This window comes from Mustela nigripes, chromosome 16 (genome assembly GCF_022355385.1).
Source record: "Mustela nigripes isolate SB6536 chromosome 16, MUSNIG.SB6536, whole genome shotgun sequence".
Classification (NCBI taxonomy): Eukaryota; Metazoa; Chordata; class Mammalia; order Carnivora; family Mustelidae; genus Mustela; species Mustela nigripes.
Window position 1 is genome coordinate 56,387,732 of NC_081572.1, and position 21,180 is coordinate 56,408,911.

The window sequence follows — 21,180 nt, forward strand, 5'->3', positions numbered from 1 at the left end:
TAAGGAACATGTCTAGGGGGTGTCTGGCTAGGTTGAAGGTGACCTCAACCTCCACCTCTGCTCTTCTGGGACGCATCTATCCCAACCCCACTGCCCCAGTGGGGCCACCCCCTTCTCTGATCTCTATAATAGCCATGGCACTCTGGATCATGGGATTTGTGTTTATGTATTATCTTGTATTACAAGGACTATTTCACATGTATATTACCTTATCCCCAAACTGGACTGTCCGCTCTGGGAGGACAAAGATGGCATCTCATTTTATTTTTTCGTATAGCACCTGGCACGTTGGTTTGGCCAGAGGTACTCAATAAATACGCGTTAATGACAATGGGTAAAGTTTTATGTCATTTCGTTTCAACTGATTCGATGGATAGTCCACGAAAAGTACATGGTACATGGAAGTAGCTGGGGAGTGCTGGCTATTTCTACTAAAACTTGTATTTAAATGAATTCACTACCAGCAGAGTGCCTGAGCCAGAACAGGGACCCATTGCTTAATAAATTCCACTGAATAAACACATTTTGAAAGGCTGGAATGTGAGGTTATTTGCTGGGTATCTTATAAGCAGCACCTTATTTCCTCCAAGTATTAACAGAATAATAACTGGTACATTTAGTAGAAGGGCAAGGTCCCCTGGGGTAATCGTGGACTACTCTGGCCTGACTCTGGCCTGATTCAACACAAGCTATTGTCTTTCCACTGGCAGGGAAATCAGCTGTTGTGATTCCAACCACTCATCTGGATGGTAAGATGAAATTCTTTTATCAAGTGTCAGTTTGGCAACATTGTATCATCACCAGCCTTAGGCAGACCTCCTGGTGGGTCTCCCCTGCTCCCCCCACTCCAGACCCCATGGAGTCTGGAACTTACTTGATGGGTTTGTAGCTGGGGCTTCTACAGAAGACCAGCAATCCGGCTCCAGAACCCACCAACAGACCCCCCATCTTCAGGCACTTGATGGCAGAGACTCCCTAAGGGGGAGGAACAACATTGAGAGAAAGGCCAAATGGTTTCATTGTTAAGAATCAGTGGGCGAGCAGATGCCAGGGCACGGGGCATGGCCATGCCTGGACGAAATGCAGGAAGGCACTGCCTGGGAGGAACCCTGAGGCTGAACACCAGGGCTCGGTGCCAGCAAGGAGCTCACGTGCCAGAAGTTGCCCCCTGGTCCTACAAGGCGCCAGCACGCTTCATCAAACCTCCTCCATGTAAAACCATTTGCCAGTTGTGACTGTGTTCGAAATTAACATTTCCTATCAGCTCCCATGAAGTTAGAGACGAAGATAGAGGCATGGGCAACGTTACTTCCTCAGTGCCTCCTGCTTGCGCCAGAACATAATTCTTATACTACAAAGAGATCATAGTTGACATCCCAGGAAAGCACAAAGAGCCCTTATTGTTCGGAGACTCTAGTTTCTGAACTGAAGCATGTGGGACGTAATCTTGCCAATAATAGACGCAGTTAAGTTCAAAGCCATCTTCCAAGTTTGGGGAGATACGATGGTCATTTTATAGCACCCATTATGAATTTTATTTTATTTTATTTTTGAAGTTCTAATTTTAAAACATATGTGGCCAATATTTCATCTCAAAGCTTTCAAGAATAATACAGTTAATTGGCTCAGTCAGTTAAGCATCTTGCCTTGGGCTCAGGTCATGATCCCGGGGTCCTGTGCACTGTTTTTCATATTAGTTTCGTGCCCATCAGCACCTGTGTCTTCATGTTAGCACTGTATGCCTACCAGGTCCTTTCGAAACCACTCCCATCCTTTTACCCTTCTAACCACAGAGCGACCATTAAGTAGAGTTTCAAAACGGGTAACTGCCCAAGATCACAGAATATTCTAAGCAAATGTCTTCAATGATACCTCCTGTCCCTTCATCCCACAAGAATTGTTTTCTTTCCATGTGTATAAGAGGCATCTTGGAATGGATACCGCTTTGTGGAATTTACCATCAGCCCCAAATGCCTAAATGGTTAGGACTTAGTGCTACCCTCAAGGTCACTTAAGTACCCGAAGGGTGAGGAACACTTGAGACCGCTGGGCTCTTTGTATGGGAAAGGCACTCAGATCCCAAGTGCTGGAGGGGGAGGGTGCCCAAGATATCCAGATCGGAATTCCTCCATAGCGTTTTATGGAGCGCTTTGAAAGAGCGGATTATTTCTAAACCCTTCTCTACCCACACTATGGTATCCTCTTATTCTTACGTACGCCCTTAAAAGCTTGAGCATGATTAAGCTTGCATGATTAAGAAAACTCTAACATCTTCCCTAGGAACACGGTGCGAGATTTCACGTCTTCCTGAGAATATCTGCTAAGTGGGAAGGTACTGGAGCCAAGAACCATCTGTTCTATTATCAGACATGAGACAGGCAGGTGCAGAACCTACCACAAGCTCTCAGATTCAAAGGTTAGCAGAGACAGCCCCAGTTACTTTCTGGGGTCCCGGAAACAGCATCACTTAATATGTAAGACGATCCTATGATCGTAGGCTTTTATTTTGATTTAAATATCGAGGTCTTTCTGGACTTTTAACCAGAATTGTTAGGAACTCTGCAAAATAGAAACAATCCACAGTTTCTAGGTTTTGCTTATGACTTACAGCGCTGGCTAAAGTTAAAATTTAAGATCTAGCTATTAGATTAGGACAAAAATTACATACCTCTGTATGTGTATGTATGGCCCTGTGTTTGGTGTGGTCTGATCCCCTCACTGGGGACCCCGTGGAATACCCTTGCTCTGCATACGAACCAGAGATGAGGCCTTGGACAGTAATGAGTCATTGCACTTTGCAAATTTCAGTGTGGCCTTGGACACCACACACTCTTTTTTCTTTTTTCCACAGACTCTTCACGCAAGTCTGTGCTGCAGGAGAGGGAAGAAATCGTCAGAAGAGAGGAGGGCAGGACAGACGTTGGTGAGCTCTACTCACCAGACTGAACTTGTCCTTCGCAGGCCCAGTGTCTGCCAGCAGTTTGGTCCTCGGGTTCATTTTCAGAATGTCTCCAGTTGTGGTGCCAAGGAAGAAAAAGCTGTCGTCGGCGGCCATCTGGGGATCAGAGAGGAAAGAGGCCTAAAGACCTATGTTTTCTCAGGGATGCCCCTGAGCCCGGATCGGGGTGGGACAAACTTTCTCTGAGGCCCCAGGAAGACCTACAAAGGCGCTCATGACTCCTTTAATTTCCTCGGACTTTAGGATGGACACGAAGAGCCCAGGGCGCAGAATCAGGGCCAAACTGGGAAGTGGAGGAAATACGGGACTCCAGCCAGCCTGGGGATTTCTATCTAACTAATGTTAGATACACATGCAGAGATAGCCTGCCAGTCCTGGTTCTGAAGATACCTCTGAAGGGTGCCTTGTGTTTGCTTTAATCTCATATTTTCCAAAGTCTATCTGCATAAAACATTGATGTGGTAGATAAGAGAAACAAGTCAGTGGAGAATGGAGTTGTCTGTATGAGTGTGTGAGTCCACATTAAAGATATAGGAATAAGGGCACCTGGGTGACTTAGTTGTTAAGTGTCTGCCTTCGGCTCAGGTCATGATCTTAGGGTCCTGGGATCGAGTCCCGCATCAGGTTCCCTGCTCAGCGGGGAGTCTGCTTCTCCCTCTCTCTCTGCTGATCCTCCTGCTTGTGTTCTCTCTCTCTCTCCCTCAAATAAATAAATAAAAATTTAAAAAAGAAGAATTATTTCCTATTCCAATGCCATCAGGAGGGGCTATGGCCACGGAGTGCATTCTGGACACACGGCTTCAGTCTAGGGGAGGCAGGCATCTGGTGTCCAGTGGCAGAGCCCAAGTCCTGGTAAAACAAGACTCCCCCGGGGCTGTGTCTAGGCAGCTCCTCTCCAGCTCCTAAAGGGAGCTCTGGAAGTGAGACTCGCCCTCACCTGCACCCCCTCAATCAGCATCCTCGAGGTCCAGACCTCATCTCTCAACGCTCAGCCCAAGGTACATGTACCTAAGTATGCAAAATGTGTGTGCACGCATGTGCACACGCACACACACACACACACACACACACACCCCTCAGTCAATATTATTAACAGGACCTGGTTCCAATAATTATGGACAATCACACTTGGAGTAATACTTACTGTGATACTCATGACTATTCTTTTCATCTGACCCGTTTGGCACTCAGTTGGCCAGATTTTCCTGTTCGGGAGATCCAGTTCCCACACTCGGATTGTCCCACTAAGGAAGAGAGACACAATCAAAGGAATATGCACTTAAGAATCTGCTGATCTCAGGGCGCCTGGGTGGTTCAGTGGGTTAAGCCTCATTTCGGCTCAGGGTCCTGGGATTGAGCCCCACATTGGGCTCTCTGCTCGGCAGGGAGCCTGCTTCCCCCTCTCTCTATGCCTACTTGTGATCTCTCTCTCTGTCAAATAAATAAATAAAATCTTAAAAAAAAAAAAAAGAATCTCCTGATCTCTTCTCTGTTTTCTGCATTTCCCTGAAAAGGGGGCTGAAGAGAGGAGAACTGGATATTTCTGAGGGTTTGTTAGGCTTCGTGTTCTACTTAAAAGTTTTCACTCGATCAGGGCGCCTGGGTGGCTCAGTTAGGTAGATGCTAATTCGTCTCAGGTTGTGACCCTGGATCGACCCACGCATCTGTCTCCTGGCTCAGGGACAAGGGAAGTGCTTCATCACGGAGAGTCCTCTCTCTTCATGAGAAATAGCAACCTTAGAGCCATACAAAATCAGCATCTGACATAAGACTTGGTATACAGTTGGCATTTAATCATTGCATGTTAATATTAATAACTGTATAAATGTATCACGGTCAACATAACAGCTGAAGCTAATAGTCAAAGGCAGAAAAGATTAATTTAAAAATAGTTTGACCGGACTGCCCAGCTGACTTAAGTCAGAAGAGCCCGTGACTCTTGATCTTGGGGTTTGAGTTTGGAGCCCCACATTGGGCAGAGATTACTAAAATAAATTAACTGCCAATAAATAAATAAAATAAAAAATAAAAAATAGATCAGTCAAGTTCAGTTTTCCTTTTCCTTTTAACCTCCAGAGCTATGCACATAGTAAGTGCCCTTAAATAAGTATTTTGAATACTTTCTTATTTGAATATGAATCTATTTCTTTTTTTTTTTTAAGATTTATTTATTTGTCAGAGGAATAGAGACAGTACAGACAGGCAGAGTGACAGGCAGAGGCAGAGGGAGAAGCAGGCTCCCTGCGGAGCAGGGAGCCCGATGTGGGACTCGATCCCAGGACGCTGGGATCATGACCTGAGCCGAAGGCAGCCGCTTAACCGACTGAGCCACCCAGGCATCCCTGAATATGAATCTATTTCTTATTTGATTACTTCTCTTGAGTACTTTCAAAATTAAAACAAAATAAAAAACAAAAACAAAACCAGCTTCTCCGTGGCCTTCCTGGCAGACGTCGTTTGGATGTCAAATCGGAATTTGCAGAATCTCCCGTGGGGGGCGTTATCATGGAATATTTGGAGTTGGAAGCATCACGGAGGCGGCTGTGGATGTCTGACCTGAAGTCTTCCTTAAGAGTCCTTGTTCTCACTTACCACTGTCATACCCAGTTAAAGCCCATCTACAACATAGATTGTTCTAAGGAAAAGAAAAAGTTTGGAAGGGGGCAGCTTTGATTCAAGCTTTGGCCCCTGGAGGAACACTGTCCGTGGACATCAGAGTGGGCTGATGCCCACAGCCAAAGCCAAGCTGCTGAGGACCAGTGGGGCCCTCATCGCGCACAGCCTTCTGCAGCCAGGCTGTAACCCAGGAACGCACTGTGTGGTCGCCAGTGGCTGCGGAAGACAGGGTTACACCACCACCTGCTTCCAGCTCACAGCGCTCTCCTACTAAGATTCACTCCTTAGGGGCTGGCTCCCGTTCAGCCAGCCAGGTTCACAGCCACTAAATAAACCTGTCCTCAGAATTAGCCCTGGAACAAATATATGCTGCGTGTCATAAGGAGGGCACAGGACACACAGCAGACATGAGCAATCCCTCACTCTGGCTGGAAAAGGAGCCCCTGGTGTGTGCCTTTCACAGAGGGAGACCACGACGAGCTGAAACAGAGAGTTCCACCCAACATGGACGTTGACCCCACGTTCACAGCGTTCGGAACTTTTAACTGGTCGGCCACAGGAAAGATGATGCTTTCCTGCAGGTTTAACCTTGAACTCAGACTCCAGACCTGCTCTCGCTGCTGTCTTTCTTAGACAGATGCTGGCCTTCAGCTTGGTCCTCATTAGCTGGTTATGAGCTGACCCTACCGGAAATGATCTCATGTGGCTAAGAGCCGAACATCTGAAGCTTCCTGGCCCTTTCGCTTGCGAGCTATCATTTCAGAAGACCTAAATCAAGAGCAGGTGCTGAGAAACGTGGACCAGCAAGTGAATCCGTGCAATTGTGCACGTTGCACTGCGAGCGTGAGTTGTAGGTGGGGTGTTATCAGTCACAAACAGACCAGAATCCAGAATGAATTTAGCAGGGGAGCAGAGCCCTCTACGGTTAGGAAACACAGAATTCTCAAATAACCATATTGAAAAGAACTCCCGTTAAAAGGATTTTTAAGGACTACGAAATCATGCAAATTAGGACGTAAGGTATTGTCGCAGGGCTGATACTGAATTCCCCCAAGTTGGAACGACCTTGCTACGAGTACTGAAAACCCTGACTGCAGGCACGTACTTCCCAGCAGTGACAAACATCTCATCCCGGCACTTCGAGAAGAGCACGGTGGTGGCATTGCCCACGTTGAGGCCGGCCGCGGGACTGCCGCAGATGGCTTCTCTCTTCGCTATGCTCCACACGACCACACTGCCAAAACAAGAGGGACCGAAAAAGTCAGGGGGAGACAGGCTCTCAAAGAGAAGAAACAAGTTTTTTTTTAGTGGTTCTAGAATCAAAGGAAGAAAAGGAATGAAAGAATTACATAGAACCCCAGACGTCCCTGGCGTCACGCTGGATATTGGAAGACAAGCAGGTGACACTTCAAAGGCTTTGACAGAAAATGATAAGGAGGCTGGAAACCAGGGACCCCATCAATGAAGCTGTAAAGACATTTTCAGAGAGGCAAGGCATAAAAATTTACCACCCATTTCTCTCATGTAAAAAGTTTTCCTTGGAGAAGTATTCCAGAAAAAAAACAGCGCAACAAAGAGGATGACATCAGGCAGTGCTCGCAAATGTGACCATGTACCAGAGTCACATGGCAGGCTTGGCCAGAGGCTGCCGGGACTCACCCCCAGAACTTGAGTGAGCGGGCTGGGGGATGGGACTGAGATCTCACTTTTCTAAAAAAGTCCCCAGTGATGCCGGTGCTCCTGGTCTGCGGACCCCAATTGGAGAAGTACTGCTTTGGGTTCCCTTTCCTTTCTTCTGGTGCAATCACACAACTTAGCCTTAAACTGAATGTGTTCAGACAATAATACAAATGCTGGGGGAACATCCGAATCAAAATGATAAAGAAAAAGGAATGTGGATGTTACAAACTTTGGTTTCCTCCATGTAGAAGGGATTATCACAGGGCGTCTAAAATCCAGGTGGAACCAAGATGGGTAGGAATGGGGAGGTAGGAGGTAACATAAGAGCCATAATTTTTTTTTCTTAGTAGGAAATTGACAGGGGAAGTGGAAAACTTGAGAGGCATATCCCCCTCCCCCTCAAAAAACACTCTTAAAACCAAGTCCCTCATGCCCAAGAGAAATGACATACATCTACACCAAGTCTTGCACATGAAGTTCATTACTGCATTATGAATAATAGCTTCCAGGTAGGAAAGACCCAGAGCCCCATCAACTGATGGAGAAGATGTGGTGTCGCCATACAGTGGAGTATTACTGGACAGATGAGCCTTGAAAACACTGTGCTTAATAAAAAAAATCAGTTGCAAAAGGCCACCTATTGTATTATCCCACTTAGGGGAGCCAGTCAGTGCAGGCAAATCTAGGGAGATGGGAAGTAGAGGAGCAGTTGCCCGGGGCTGGGAGGGTAAGGGCAGAGCAGGAACAGGGAAGGACCGCTAATGGGCAGAAAGTCTCTTTTTGGAGTGTTAAAATGTTCTACAATTGTTTGTGGTGGTGGTTATACCACTTGACATGTAAAAAATGTCTTTGGGGAAATATTTCAGCAAAAAGAAGAGGAAGAGAGGGAGAGAGGGAGGGAGAAAGGAAGAAAGGAAGGAATCCACTCGGATAACTACTATGCCAAAAAGTATACAGCCATATACTTTACATGGGTGGATTTTATGGTATGTGAAATATATCTCAATGAAGGTGTAAAAAAAAAAATATCCCAGTGCTCCTGGAGAGAACTCCTCATGCTGGAGGGGATATGAATTCTGAATTCTTGGGTGTAGCTGGACAATATCCTTTCTTTATAAACCATGGAAAAGGATGGGGTGCCTGGGTGGCTCAGTGGGTCAAGCCTCTGCCTTTGGCTCAGGTCATGATCTCAGGGTCCTGGGATGGAGCCCCGCACTGGGCTCTCTGCTCAGCGGCGAGCCTGCTTCCCTCTCTCTCTCTCTTCTGCCTCTCTGCCTACTTGAGATCTTTGGCAAGTAAATAAATAAAATCTTTAAAAAAAAAATGTCACCACCTCTGGGGTCACACTGCCTGGGTGGTTCTCCCCACTCTACTACTTACCAGTTGGTGGCCTTCGTTTATCACCTGTCACATGACCCCGGAGCTCCCACTTCGAGTTAAGGTGATAATACTAAGGTGTTCACCCCACCGCCAAATCAACTGTTGTCATTGATGATGATGATGTCATCTTTCTTTTACAGCAAAAGTGCCCAACTTCAGCTGCATGTTGGAATCGCCTGGGAAGCGTTGAGGCCGCCTAAAGCCCAGGCCAATCAAATCCAGCTCCCTGGAGGTGGAGTTAGGTATCCGGGATTTCTGAAACACCCCATGGGATGCCTGGGTGGCCCAGTTGGTCAAGCATGGCCTTTGGCTCTGGTCATGATCTCAGGGTTGTGGGGTCGATCCCCACATCGGGCTCCCAGCTCAGCGGGGAGTCTGCTTCTCCATCTCCCTCTGCTTGTGCCCTCTGTCTGTCTCTCTCAAATGAATAAATTAAAACAATAAAGCTCCCCCGTGGTTTGCAATGAGCATCTCAGGTTGAGAACTCTGGCCCTGTGGTACCATAGGCTTTGCACAGGACACACAGCTGAACAGGGACAGGCCAACAGAGAATGTCCATGGGGAGAGGACGCAGAACATACCTAGAGATTAACGTGAGTTCATTACCTTCCATCATCTGGGCCTCCGAGGGACACCAAGTACAAATTGTTTGGTGAAAAGGCCAGCGCTTCAATTTTGCCCTTGTGAAGTGATAGCCGGGCAATCAGCTCCCTTTTCTTATAATCCCACAGAATGATATCTGCCTGGGGGCAAGAAGACACATCAGAACACAGCCCAGCTTCCAAAGGCTCTGAGGGGAGAGCTCCCCGTCTGGGCGAGAAATAATCAGTAATTGCACTTTTTCTGGAAATTAGATCATGTCTTAACACACACAACGGTGAGAAACCGGCAACAGTTTTAAAAGAAGCAAGGACTAGAAAAATAAAAATAAAAATGAATTAAGCAGGGACTTTTCAGTTCCTGAGCGTTATCAGTCTGCAAGCTGCCGGGTCCGGTGTGAACACCAAAATACTTTATCCTCAGGCCTGGGGAATGAAGACAAGATCAAAGAGGAGGCCAAGGGAAGAAGAGGGAGAGGAAGGATGTGTGCCAGCACAGAGCCGAGCTGGAGAGGGAGCCGGGTTTCTGGGGGGCGGGGGGGCACCTCACTATCTATTGCCAGGGAGCTGTCTTTCATGCATTCACCTTGAAGCCCATGAACGTGACCTGTCCGGAGGCTATGTAAACCCCACTCTTGGAGATGGTCACACAGGAGACGTTGTTGCTATGACCGTGCAGGAAATTCTGTTCCTGGGTGTTAATTGCCTGAATCAGGATCGTGCAGCCCAGAGGGTAAATGAGATGCTCTTGGTCAGGATGGCATTTCAGGCCCGTGGGCACGTGTCCTGAAAGGGAGAGGTTAAAGAAGAGTAGCCATTAAAAAATAAATAAGTAAGTAAAAATAAAAATAGTAGTAATTAGGGGCGCCCGGCTGGCTCCATCCGTAGAGCAGCTGACTCTTCATCTCTGGGTTGTGAATTCAAGCCCTGGGGTTTGACATGGAGCTTACTTAAAACAAAACAGTTAGGGGGCGCCTGGGGCGGCTCAGTCAGTGAAGTGTTTGCCTTTGGATCAGGTCCTGGGATGGAGCCCCCTGTTGGGCTCCCTGCTCAGGGGGAAGTCAGCTGCCCTCTCCCTCTGCTGCTCCCCCTGCTTGTGCTCACTCCCCCTATCTGTCAAAGAATTAAATAAAATCTTTTAAAAAAATAGTAATAATTTGGTAAAGTGGCCAATTTTTAAAAAACTGAACGGAAAAGAGAATGCTTTTGGAATAAACCTGATTTCAACTAAAGTAAGTGTGTTTTGTGTGTGTAACACACATGTAATTTTATTCAACCGACAAGGTCAGCCTAGTATACCACTTCTCATACCCTAACAAGTATAAAATTGCCAGGGGATCTGGTGAAAATGCAGATTCGGATCTGAGGTCTGGAGAAGGGCTGACATTCTGCATTTCTCACAAGCTCTCAGAGATCCTGTCGCAGGTCCAGCAATGTCACTGTTGGAGAGCGAGGCCCCAGGGCCACGTGTGTAATGCTGAGAAGCAGATTTCCTGAGTGCCTGTCTCCGCAAGTGCAGAGGCATGAGGAATGTGAAGTCACTGCAGAAGTTGGATAAAAATAATTTGGTTCTAAGTCACCACCAGGCACTCTAAAGAAGTCAGGCCCTCTCAGTGTGAGACCCCATCCCCCAACCCCCCATCCTCTAGGTATTTGCCAAGAACCATCTCAAGAACTGCAAACCTTTGCTAAATGTTTTAATATGAAATAGACAGAAGTCCTTCCTTATCACTCAACATGGGTCAGAATTCCTGGGGTTGTGTTTGATAGTGTTTTATAGTATAAACTGTAAAGTCAGTTTGATCAGTTAAAAATCACTTCAAGTGGAATAGTATTCCAGGTGTAGATTAAGGAAAAATAATTTTTATAATAACACATTCGATCTTCTTTCTAAAAGTAGGATGTGTTTTTCCAAAGTCTCCCTTCAGGGTTTCCAGTGGCATTTTCCATTTTTTCAACTTCAATTTTTCCTCATAAAGATCTCACACATTTCTTGGTATGTTTATTCCTGGGTATTTTAAAATTGTTCTATGGCTATTTCCTACTCCATCAAAAGAGTCATAAATATTTATTAATATCATCTTCTGGTCTTTTAGTGAATTCATCTCTTACATTTAACTCCCTCTAGAATTTATTTTGGTCCATAATGTGATTCCGGGAGCTAAGTAGATTTTTTTTTTTCTCAAATTGCCAAATATATTTATTGAATAAATGATTTCTCTTGCTTTAATTGAGGTCATTCCTTTTTCATGCAGTAGGTTCTCAAAAGACTAAGGTTTGTGTCTTTGGGAGTGATTTACTCATTATATGTAGAGTTACTCAGTTGTAGTTACCTTATAAGCAATCATATGGCTATCCATATGGGAAAATGTAAAATTAGATCCAACTTCACACCAACCACAAACAGTACATCTCGAATAGATCAAGGACCCAACTGTGACAAACGAGACTCAACGTGTACACAAGTTGTAGGAAAGGACTTCTTCGACAGGTCACAAAAACAGCAAATGCTAACAGAAAAGGCCAATACATTTGTCCAGTTATGTTAAAAATGTAAAGTTTTTAGTGACACTTGACAAGATGAAAAGAAAAACGGAAACCAGTTGAAGATATTTGCAATGGCCAAGACAGACAAGCATCCTACCCAGAATATGCAAAGAGCTATGGCAGAGAAATAAGAAAGACACAAAGGGCTTTAACAGAAGGATGAGCCAAGGATGTGGAACAGGCAACTAATGAGGGGGGAAAGTCAAAAGCCAATAAACATATGAAAAGGCAGGCAACTCTGCAAGTAATCAAGGAAATGCAGATTACATCTCAAAGGAGATACCATTTCCTCTCCATCAAAATGGCTACAATTAAAAAGGCTGATAATATGGGGCACCTGGGTGGCTCAGTTGGTGGTGAAGCAGCCACCTTTGGTGAGGTCCTGATCCTGGGGTCCTAGGATGGAGCCCCACATCGAGCCCTGCATCAGGCTCCCTACTTCTCCCTCTCCCTCTGCTTGCAGGACCCTGATTATGCTCTTTCTGTGTCAAATAAGCAAATAAAATCTTTAAAGAAAAAAAAAAAAAGCAGGCTTCAGAATGTGTCCAGGATGATATTTCTATAAAATATAGAAATATGCAACTTTGTGCTATAAATTATTTATATATAGCATATTTAATATTTTACATGTACAGTAAAATGTAAAAACATAGCTAGAAAGAGTACACATTACCTTCAGGAAAGTGGTTGTCTCCAAAGAGGGAGAAAGGATATGATAGTGTGTCAGGAGAAAGAACAGAAAATGTGATTTTTTTTTCTTAAAAATACTAACTCAAATAAGAAAAAGTGTCAAAATTTGCTAATTCTGCATGCAATACTCTGTATTCATTGTGCCATCCTAAATTTCTGTTCAACTATTTTATGATAAAACTAAAAGAGCCCTACACTACCCCCTGCATACCATTGTTAACACAAAGATGTGTATTTCTCCAGATTTATTTCTTTGCATTTGATAATTAGGGCTCCTGGTTGCTAGCAAGAAAGGTCGTTTCTGGCAGAACTTAAAGGGAAAAATAATTTCTTGGAAGGAAAAAGCTCACAGAACTGGTAGGAAGTATGGAAAATCAGACTTGAAAAAGAGACAGGACCAGTAGCTAGGCCAGACCAAGAGACATGAACTAAGGAATTCTTATTCCCACTGGGCTCCATTCTTATGCCCCAGTCCTGAAGAGGGGAAGCTCTGGGTGGGCACTTCTGGCCCCCTCTGAGCAATGATGTCACCTTTCTCTGAACTGTCCTCCAATGAGTTAGGAGAGGAAGCCTCCGCCCCTTTAAGACCTGATCAAAGGCAGCAGATACCCCTCTTGGCCTATCTTGGGATTCTCCTCAAATAAAAAGATATTGGGATGTTGAGTAGCCAAAATCACACATGTCCCCTAGAATAAACACATTTCCCTCTTTTCTCCATATATACTCACGTCCACCACTCCCCACCTCTCTCTCTCTCTCTCTCTCTCTCTCTCTCACACACACACACAGACTTAAACTGTAATATGCTCATACCACATGTACTATTGGGCAAGTTGCGTTTTACAGCTAACATACCTTTCACGTCTTTCCTTGTTCTTGCCCTATAGATCTATCTCATTTTTCTTAAGGGTTATGTAGTATTTTGTACAAAAGGACTATAATTTAAAAAATAATTTACTGGGGTGAAATTCACATAAAATAAACCATTTTGAAGCAGGGGACGATCCAGGGGCAGTTAGTACATACACACTGTCAAAGGACCACTACCTCTATCTAGTTCCAAAACACTGCTGGACTGCAATTTTTTTTTAAGGATTTTATTTATTTATTTATTTGACAGAGAGAATGAGATCACAAGTAGGTAGAGAGGCAGGCAGAGAGGGGGAAGCAGGCTCCCTGCTGAGCAGAGAGCCTGATGTGGGGCTTGATTCCAGGACCCTGAGATCATGACCTAAGTCGAAGGCAGAGGCTTAACCCACTGAGACACCCAGGTGCCCTGCAATTGTTTTTAAACCAATTTCTAACCAATGGACAGGTGGGTTTCCTCCGGTATATAGGCAATGATACAGAGTACCACAGTGAATCCCACAGTACATAGTTCTTTTGGAAACTTTTTTTTTTTTTTTTTAGAAGATTCTTATTTATTTGTCAGAGAGAGATCAGAAGCATGGAGAGTGGCAGGCAGAACAGGCAGAGCAGGCAGAGCAGGCAAAGGCAGAGGGAGAAGCAGACTACCTGCTGAGCAAGGAGCCCATGAGGGACTCGATGCAGGACCCCGGAATCATGACCCGAGCCTAAGGCAGACGCTCAACCAACTGAGCCGCTGAGATATCCCTCTTTTGGAAACTTGAATAAGTGGCTCAAGTTTTAGAAGTCCCAAGATTATTCTCATTAGAAATCTTAATGGGTACTACAAAAACTCTTTCAAAAAGGTTGTAAAATTTATGCTTCTGGCAGTAGTAATCAGAGCCATTTGTTATTCTTATCCTACTGTCATCTCTATTTGTAGCTTTGCCCGTCTGAGAAAAAAAGAGTCAAGGTTTTAATAGCAGGGTTTTTTATCTGTTTTGTTTTAACTTTTTTAAAAACTATTTTTTAAAAGATTTTATTTGATTATTTGACAGAGATCGCAAGTAGGCAGAGAGGCCGGCAGAGAGAGAGAGGAGGAAGCAGGCTCCCCACTGAGCAGAGAGCCCAATGTGGGGCTCAATTCCAGGACCCTGGGATCATGATCCTAGCCGGAGGCAGAGGCTGTAACCCGCCGAGCCACCCAGGCGCCCCTTGTTTAAACATTTTGAGCTAGTAGCCATTTATATTTCTTTTTTTTTTTTAAAGATTTTATTTTATTTATTTGATAGAGAGAGATCACAAGTAGGCAGAGAGGCAGGCAGAGAGAGAGAGGGGGAAGCAGCCTGCATGTCGAGCAAAGAACCTGATGTGGGGCTCGATCCCAGGACCCTGGGATCATAACCTGAGCCGAAGGCAGCAGCTTTAACCTTCTGAGCCACCCAGGTGCCCCGCCATTTATATTTCTTTACCCTTTATCCATTTCAGGGGTCAGCAAATATTTTCTATAAAGGGCCAGACAGTAGGCATCATGGACCACAGTTACTCAAGTATGCTACCATAGTGTAAAAGCGGCCATAGACAACATATCAACAAATGTGCATGGCTGGGTTCTAGTAAAACTTTAAAATCAGAGCATGGGGTGCTTGGGTGGCTCAGTGGGTTAAGCCTTTGCCTTTGGCCCAGGTCACGATCTCAGGGTCCTGGGATCAAGCCCAGTATCAGTAAGCCTGCTTCCCCCTCTCTCTCTGCCTGCCTCTCTGCCTACTTGTGATCTCTCTCCCTCTGTCAAATAAATAAATAAATAAAATCTTTAAAAAAAAAAAAATCCAAGCCAACAGTCTATAGATTGTAGACCCTTGATCTGTTGGTCTATTGTGGCTGTTTTTAGTTTAGAAACTCTTCGCGTGATAGGATAAACATGGCCTTATCTACTCCAGTCAATTGATAAATGTGGCTATTCTTGTGCCAATATCAAATTCTTAATAATTGTAGCTTTATAAAATGCTTTAATACGCCATACAACTATGTTTGGTTTGCTTAAATAATAAATTCCCATCAAAATACAATACCTACAATAGTCAAGCACCATTACACTTTCACACTCTCAAGGTGAAATTCATAAACTTTAATGTAACTCTGCAAGGAGTTCTAGCATGAAAATGAGAAAAGGGGCTTTGCATTGGCTTCTAATTTGTTTCCATGCGAAAGCTAACCTCTGTCATGGCCATGGGAAGCAATGGAATATAAGGGGCTAGGTATTTATTCTTAGAGCTCGACAAAACAGAATGAACTCGGTCGCAGAGCTCTGTTTTGGAAGCTCTGCACTGGTCACTGGGGTGACCCCCTGCACTCAGAGGTCACTCACTCTCTTTCTTTACCAATGACCTTGTCACCAGCTACAAAGATTTCTCAGATGCACTAAGCTGCCCACTTTCTATCAGAAACTATTAAACCAAAACGAAGAGTCAAGAGCCAAGTCCCAGAATGTGCCTAAAAACTTTAATCTTTGATGGTTCTGCATCTGCATTATCATAATTTTAAAACTTCCAGGCAACACAACGCACTTTTAAAAAAGGTTTACTTTTTCTAAATCATAACGTATTGCTTGTTTCCTTCCTTCACACCCAACATCAAGAGCACTTCCTCCCACCACCCACCCCTTAAATTTCAAAATAACAGGCAGTCCTAAATAAGATGTGAACTGAACCAGCAGGTCTCCCCTGACCCGAGCATCTTTCCTCTCCAGCTCCCCCTGGCGTCCTCTCCGCCTTTTATCCGGGTCTGAAATCCTCACCATTAAGAATTCTTGGGTTAGGGGACAAGACCATTCCCTAAAGCAGCTGCTCACACCCACGTTCAGTCCCCAGCCCGTTCTCATTAGCACATCAGCTGGGGTTCTAGGAGTTTCTTGGTCCCAGGGGCCGAGGGGCGGGCAGCTCTAGGGGCTGCGCGAGGGCTTATGGCCAAGGTGGAACTGACCATGGGGTGAAAGATTACGGCCACCCCACTCATCCTCGATCCCGGGGAGGAGGCCCTTGTCCTTTCTAGGTGCTGCGAAGCCTTCCTAGTTCCTGAGACTTGGAGCGAGGAAGGGACTCCCCGGGGCCCTGGGGCAGAAGAGAGCTTGGCCCTGGCCAGTGTCCCGCGCTGCCTTCCAGGTGCACCCGAGGTCCCACACCGGTGTCCCCGTTCGCGCTACTCGTCCCCGGGGCTCGCAACCCGCCCAGCCCAGACACGCTCGAGGCCTCACCGTTGAAGCCAATCACGGCCTCAAGCTCCAGCTCGGCCACCTCGGCTTTGAGCGAAGTTTGGTTCTCCATCCCCAGGAGCTTGGGCTCTCCCCGCTCTCAGCTTACCGCGGCGTAGCGTCTGCCAGTCGGTATGGTAACGGACGTGCGCATGCGCTCCGGGCTGCCGCGCCCCGAGCTCGCGCTGCAAAACGAGGTGGGCTTTCCCCACTCCCCTTTCCCTGGAAATTTAAGGTCGCTGAGTGCACGCTTTCCCTCCACGGAAAGCATCTGTGACTTTTTTCGCAACTATAGAATCAGGCACTGATATAATGACCACTTCTTTGGGTCCCTTGTTGGAAGCAGGGTTGAAAAGAATTTTTAAGCTTTTTTGAACTATCACTTTACGTATAAAGTTCACTCTAAGTGAGTTTTAGTAAATTTACACAGCACAGTCGGGCCGCTGTGCCCCCTGTCCAGTTTTTTGTTTGTTTGTTTTGTTTTTGTTTTTGTTTTGAAGCGGGATGAAAATTCAGGTAACTGCTGGAAGTGTTGAGATGCGCCCACCTTCCCGGGAAAATGCTCAGATTTTTGCCCAACAGTTTAATTTTCATTGGGCCAGGCTGTTCGCGTCCCTCAGGGGGAACCGATTAGATTAGATTGCTCCAATCTGACGTTCCCCGGGGGCCGCTTCGCTTTCGCGATCATCCTTTCCAACCCCAGGTGTACGCTCCCCGGGCAAACGCCGGGTTGCGGTCGCGCCCGGTCGAACCGCGGGCTGTGAGCCGCTCGGGCCGCCGTAGTCAGCTGCCGCGAGCAGGAAGTGTCCGACAGCGGCGGCGGCGGGCGGAGACTGCACGATGGCCCCGGACCCCTGGTGAGCCCTGGGTGAGGGCGGCCGCGTCGAGGGTCCGCGGGGGAGGCCGGGCTTCCGGGGAGCGGACGGTAGCCAAGCTTTGGGGCTGGGGGAGCCCCTCAGGAGAAGGGGAGGGGCCTTCCCGTGCCCAGGGGGACCGCGCCGCGTCCCGCCAACCTCGGTGCTCGCGGGGGTGGCCCGGGAGGGGAACCGGGTGGACACTGGGGAGGTGAGGACGAGTACAGACTCCCGGACACATGCGTTTAGTCCTTCTGGGCTGCCTCTGGCCGCGGGGACTTCCCGCCCGTCCTGCTGCAGAGCTGGCTGGTGGTGCAAGCTTCCTTGGACTGCGGGGAGAGTGAAGTCCGAGTCACCTTTTTGTGGAACGCCGGTGCATCGGGTGACCTCCCCCCTCTTACCTCCGGGTCTGAGAAAACCGAGGTTCAGAATCCACGGTCATCCGCCGGTTAGTAACCAGTTGGCACTAGGACCTAGATCTTGTGGGCCCTTCAAAAAACTTAGAGGAATCAGGGAGGGAAATTACGCATTTGTTTGTAAGGCGGCTAACCCTTCCCTGAGTCAGGCTGTTTCTGCTGCAGCAGCTCTGCAGTTAAAAAAAAAAAAAAAAAAAAAAAAAAAGCTGGAAAGGGTTATTTCTTCAACAATTACATCCCAAGGACTGAATGATGAAAAGCAAGTTCTGATCCTAAGGAACATCTTGCTACCTGCATGTCGGACTGGAGTTTTTCGGTTTAATGATTAAAAGCATATCCTAGCTCTGGAAAGTTCTTGTTAATATTTCTGGCATAATTTATAATTAAGTTGTAGGCACTGTGACTACTAGAATAGGTTGCAGGATCAAAGCATTACTTCCGCTCTGGGTTAACAGGGCCAAATGGCTCACTTGATTTAATGATTTTTTTTCCACCTAATTTTAACACCTGTTGTACACTCTGATAGAAAATACCATTTCCAGAGAAAAAGAGCGCCACATCTTCAGCTCTGTCATTTGGAGTAATAGCCGGTACTGATTTTTAAAAGGAAAGCGTATATACTATGCGTATATATTATATATCACGTACAAGTATCTCCAGCTTCTTGAGACTTTACATTGTGCTACTTTGGTTTTATGAAAGACTTACCTTAGTACTTCTTTTCGCTAACCAAAAGAAATCAGAAGAGGGTTTTTGCTTTTATGAAAAAAGAGGGGAAAGCAAAGCTAGCCTTCAGTGTTTCTTTTGTAGCAAAAGGTCATAGAGACATTGCATTCCCCAGGTCCAGGAGAGTGATCCCCCACTCCAAGCTCCTTCCAGGAAACTACATTCTGCATCTCAGCATCCAGCTCTCATAGCTTTGAAATGTATCTGCGCATCCGGGCTTTATCTTGGTTTATTTTGTGTATCCCTTAGCAAGATGTGCCCCCAAGGTATCAGAAAAGTCCCAGAGAGGTTATTTTTGGGGGTTTAGGAAAGCTCAAAAAACGTTTCCATATATATTTATGGTAATTGGCCCCTTTGCTTTTACACCATTTCGGCTGAGGAAAGGTTTTGTAGGAAGACTATTTTTGGATAGTGAGGGAAACCTGCGTGTTTCACAAAGCAGAGCACATATCTCCGTGACATAAAATTTTTACAGAAAGGATGATTTTTTCATGGTACGTAATAATGCATGGTACATATAATGAATAACCATAATTTAATTATTTCCCTCTTTGTACCTCTTTGTAATGTTAGAGTTTGTTTTGTTTAGCTATTACAAAGACTCCCTTTTGTTCCATTCCTTATTTCCTCCACTTGCTTCCTAGAAGTGGAACTATTGGATTGAAGGATAAGAATATTTTTAAGGCCCTTGATATGTATTGCTAAATTGCCCTCCACCTCCTGGGAGCTAAGCCCCTCACTATACATAAGGTAGGAAGTAAAGCTCAGAGGTGGCTGTCCATGTAGATTGCTGGAAGCCATCACTGGACCCCAGGCCTCTTCTCCAGTTTATGCTGAGAGCACATCACGTTCCCTCGTACTCTCAAGTAGTTTGACCCAGCAGCTTTCTCCCCTGACTACTGACAGTGAAACAGTGAGGGAACTCTGTTGGGTTAGCATCAGCTATCTTGCAAAGTGGATTGCTGGTCAGGAGGGCCGAAGGGAGTACGGAACGGGACTTTGACAAAACCTATAAAAACAGACTTGACTACATACAGCCTTGCCTTCCTGCTCTTGAAAAACCATAGGTCAATGATGCTTTACTCCTGAGTGATATCCTAATGTTGAAAATGGAATGCTTGTTGGCTAATTGAGCATAATAATAAAAAAAGTGGAATATAGCAGTGACAGCTTTAATGGCGTATCAGAGCAAAGGGCAAGCTCACTTTTTAATGGAGGAAGCAAGGGATGACTGCCTCTGAAGTGGTTCTTTGCTGAAGCTAATTAACTTTACTGCTGGGGCAACATATTTGTTGATGATACATTATTTCTGGAAAAATTACAGTTTAACAGACCTTACCAGTTTTGTATTCTGGTTGGGCCTTTCTTGGGTCCCTTCTAAAAATTGTTATGGAAGGTAAAATACATGCAAAGTGGGATAGTATCATACATACTATGACCCTGTGTAATGTATAATATAACCCCTTTATACTCATCACTGGATTCCTGTAATTACCAGTATTCCCCTATACTTCATCATCCACATCTTTCTCCCCCCTGAGATTTTTTTTCCCTGAGTAAATCTCATACATATATGAATTTAACTGTGCGTTAAGTGTTTTTGTGCCAGAACAGGAGATCAGTCCATGGTCTGGAAACTTCTCTTTGCTCCTCTTTGTGGATTCGTTGTCTCTGCCTTTTGGCATCACCATCCTCTGAGTCACCCAGGCCTGGAACCTCCAATCATCCCCTTTCTCTTCACTCCTCCTATCAGATAATTAAGCCTATGGTTTTTCTCTTAAATTTTATGTGATCTGTTCATGTTGTGGTCCCATCCTTTTAGCCCTGTGCCTCGCAGGCAGTAGATACTGGTGACCCGTTCTAGAATTGGAGAGCTGGAAAAGTCTTCCTGTCTCCCGCCCACGTCTCTCTCGTGCCTAGCCATTTGTGCAACCGAACGCAGATTCCTGAACTAGTACCTTAGGCACTTGTATGCTTGATACCGTGATGAGGCTGCCCATGACCTCTAGGTACAGATCGGAAGACCCAGGGGAGCTTTCACAGTTCCTCGTGTCCAGGTTGAGCCCCATTCAAGTTCAAGCAGAATGCATGGGGCTGGGGGCCAGGACTTGGCTGTGATGTTGTTGTTTGAAGATTCCCCTGGTGAGTCCAGCCCTAGAAAAGTTTTAGGACCATTGCTCTCCAAAGCCAACATGGGAAGGTGGGGAGTGGGAGCGAGTTATCTGGGGTTTTGGCCTTCTGCATTTCACAGAACCTCTTCAAGGGCTCACTCGATGTGTGAAAGGGTCCCCTACAGCTCTAAAGCCCTCTTTCAAAAGTCTCAACTGATTACTCTGGTGTTCAGGGCTCTGCAGAAACTAGCTTCCATGTATCTGTGCCCTTTGATGTCGAATCCGCCCACCCAGGGCCGCTCAGCCAAATGCACCAGGCACATGTCCTTCCATTTCCTTCCTTTCACCCTTGCTTGCTCCTTGGGCCTTTTGCCAAGTCAAGGACGTGCCCCTCCCTCCTGCTTCAGCCTTGTAGTTCAGCCCATGATGTGCCCTCTTGGCCCAGCCTGGTCAAGTCTGAGTGCCCTAGGCCATCAGTTACTCTCGTTTCCGGTCTTCATTTGGAA

General features: G+C 45.9%; 2 protein-coding genes across 4 annotated transcripts in view; one reads left to right on the top strand and one right to left on the bottom strand.

Annotated features, from left to right (window-relative positions):
* CFAP52 (cilia and flagella associated protein 52) overlaps nucleotides 1-17,278 on the bottom strand; it is a 36,604-nt gene extending 19,326 nt beyond the window's left edge. The window contains exons 1-7 of the mRNA XM_059379408.1: nucleotides 16,571-17,278; nucleotides 9,821-10,020; nucleotides 9,242-9,378; nucleotides 6,681-6,809; nucleotides 4,104-4,203; nucleotides 2,939-3,055; nucleotides 875-975 (exon numbers count right to left, since the gene is read on the bottom strand). Of these exons, the coding sequence (XP_059235391.1) occupies nucleotides 875-975; nucleotides 2,939-3,055; nucleotides 4,104-4,203; nucleotides 6,681-6,809; nucleotides 9,242-9,378; nucleotides 9,821-10,020; nucleotides 16,571-16,640 (854 nt within the window). The 5' untranslated portion in view covers nucleotides 16,641-17,278. The remainder of the gene's footprint in view (nucleotides 1-874; nucleotides 976-2,938; nucleotides 3,056-4,103; nucleotides 4,204-6,680; nucleotides 6,810-9,241; nucleotides 9,379-9,820; nucleotides 10,021-16,570) is intronic.
* A 38-nt stretch (nucleotides 17,279-17,316) lies between these two features.
* STX8 (syntaxin 8) overlaps nucleotides 17,317-21,180 on the top strand; it is a 243,462-nt gene continuing 239,598 nt past the window's right edge. For 2 of the 3 annotated variants that reach the window (XM_059379411.1, XM_059379410.1), the window contains exon 1: nucleotides 17,317-17,424. In XM_059379411.1, the coding sequence (XP_059235394.1) occupies nucleotides 17,408-17,424 (17 nt within the window). In that variant the 5' untranslated portion in view covers nucleotides 17,317-17,407. The remainder of the gene's footprint in view (nucleotides 17,425-21,180) is intronic. The other variant, XM_059379409.1, reaches the window with a different exon arrangement.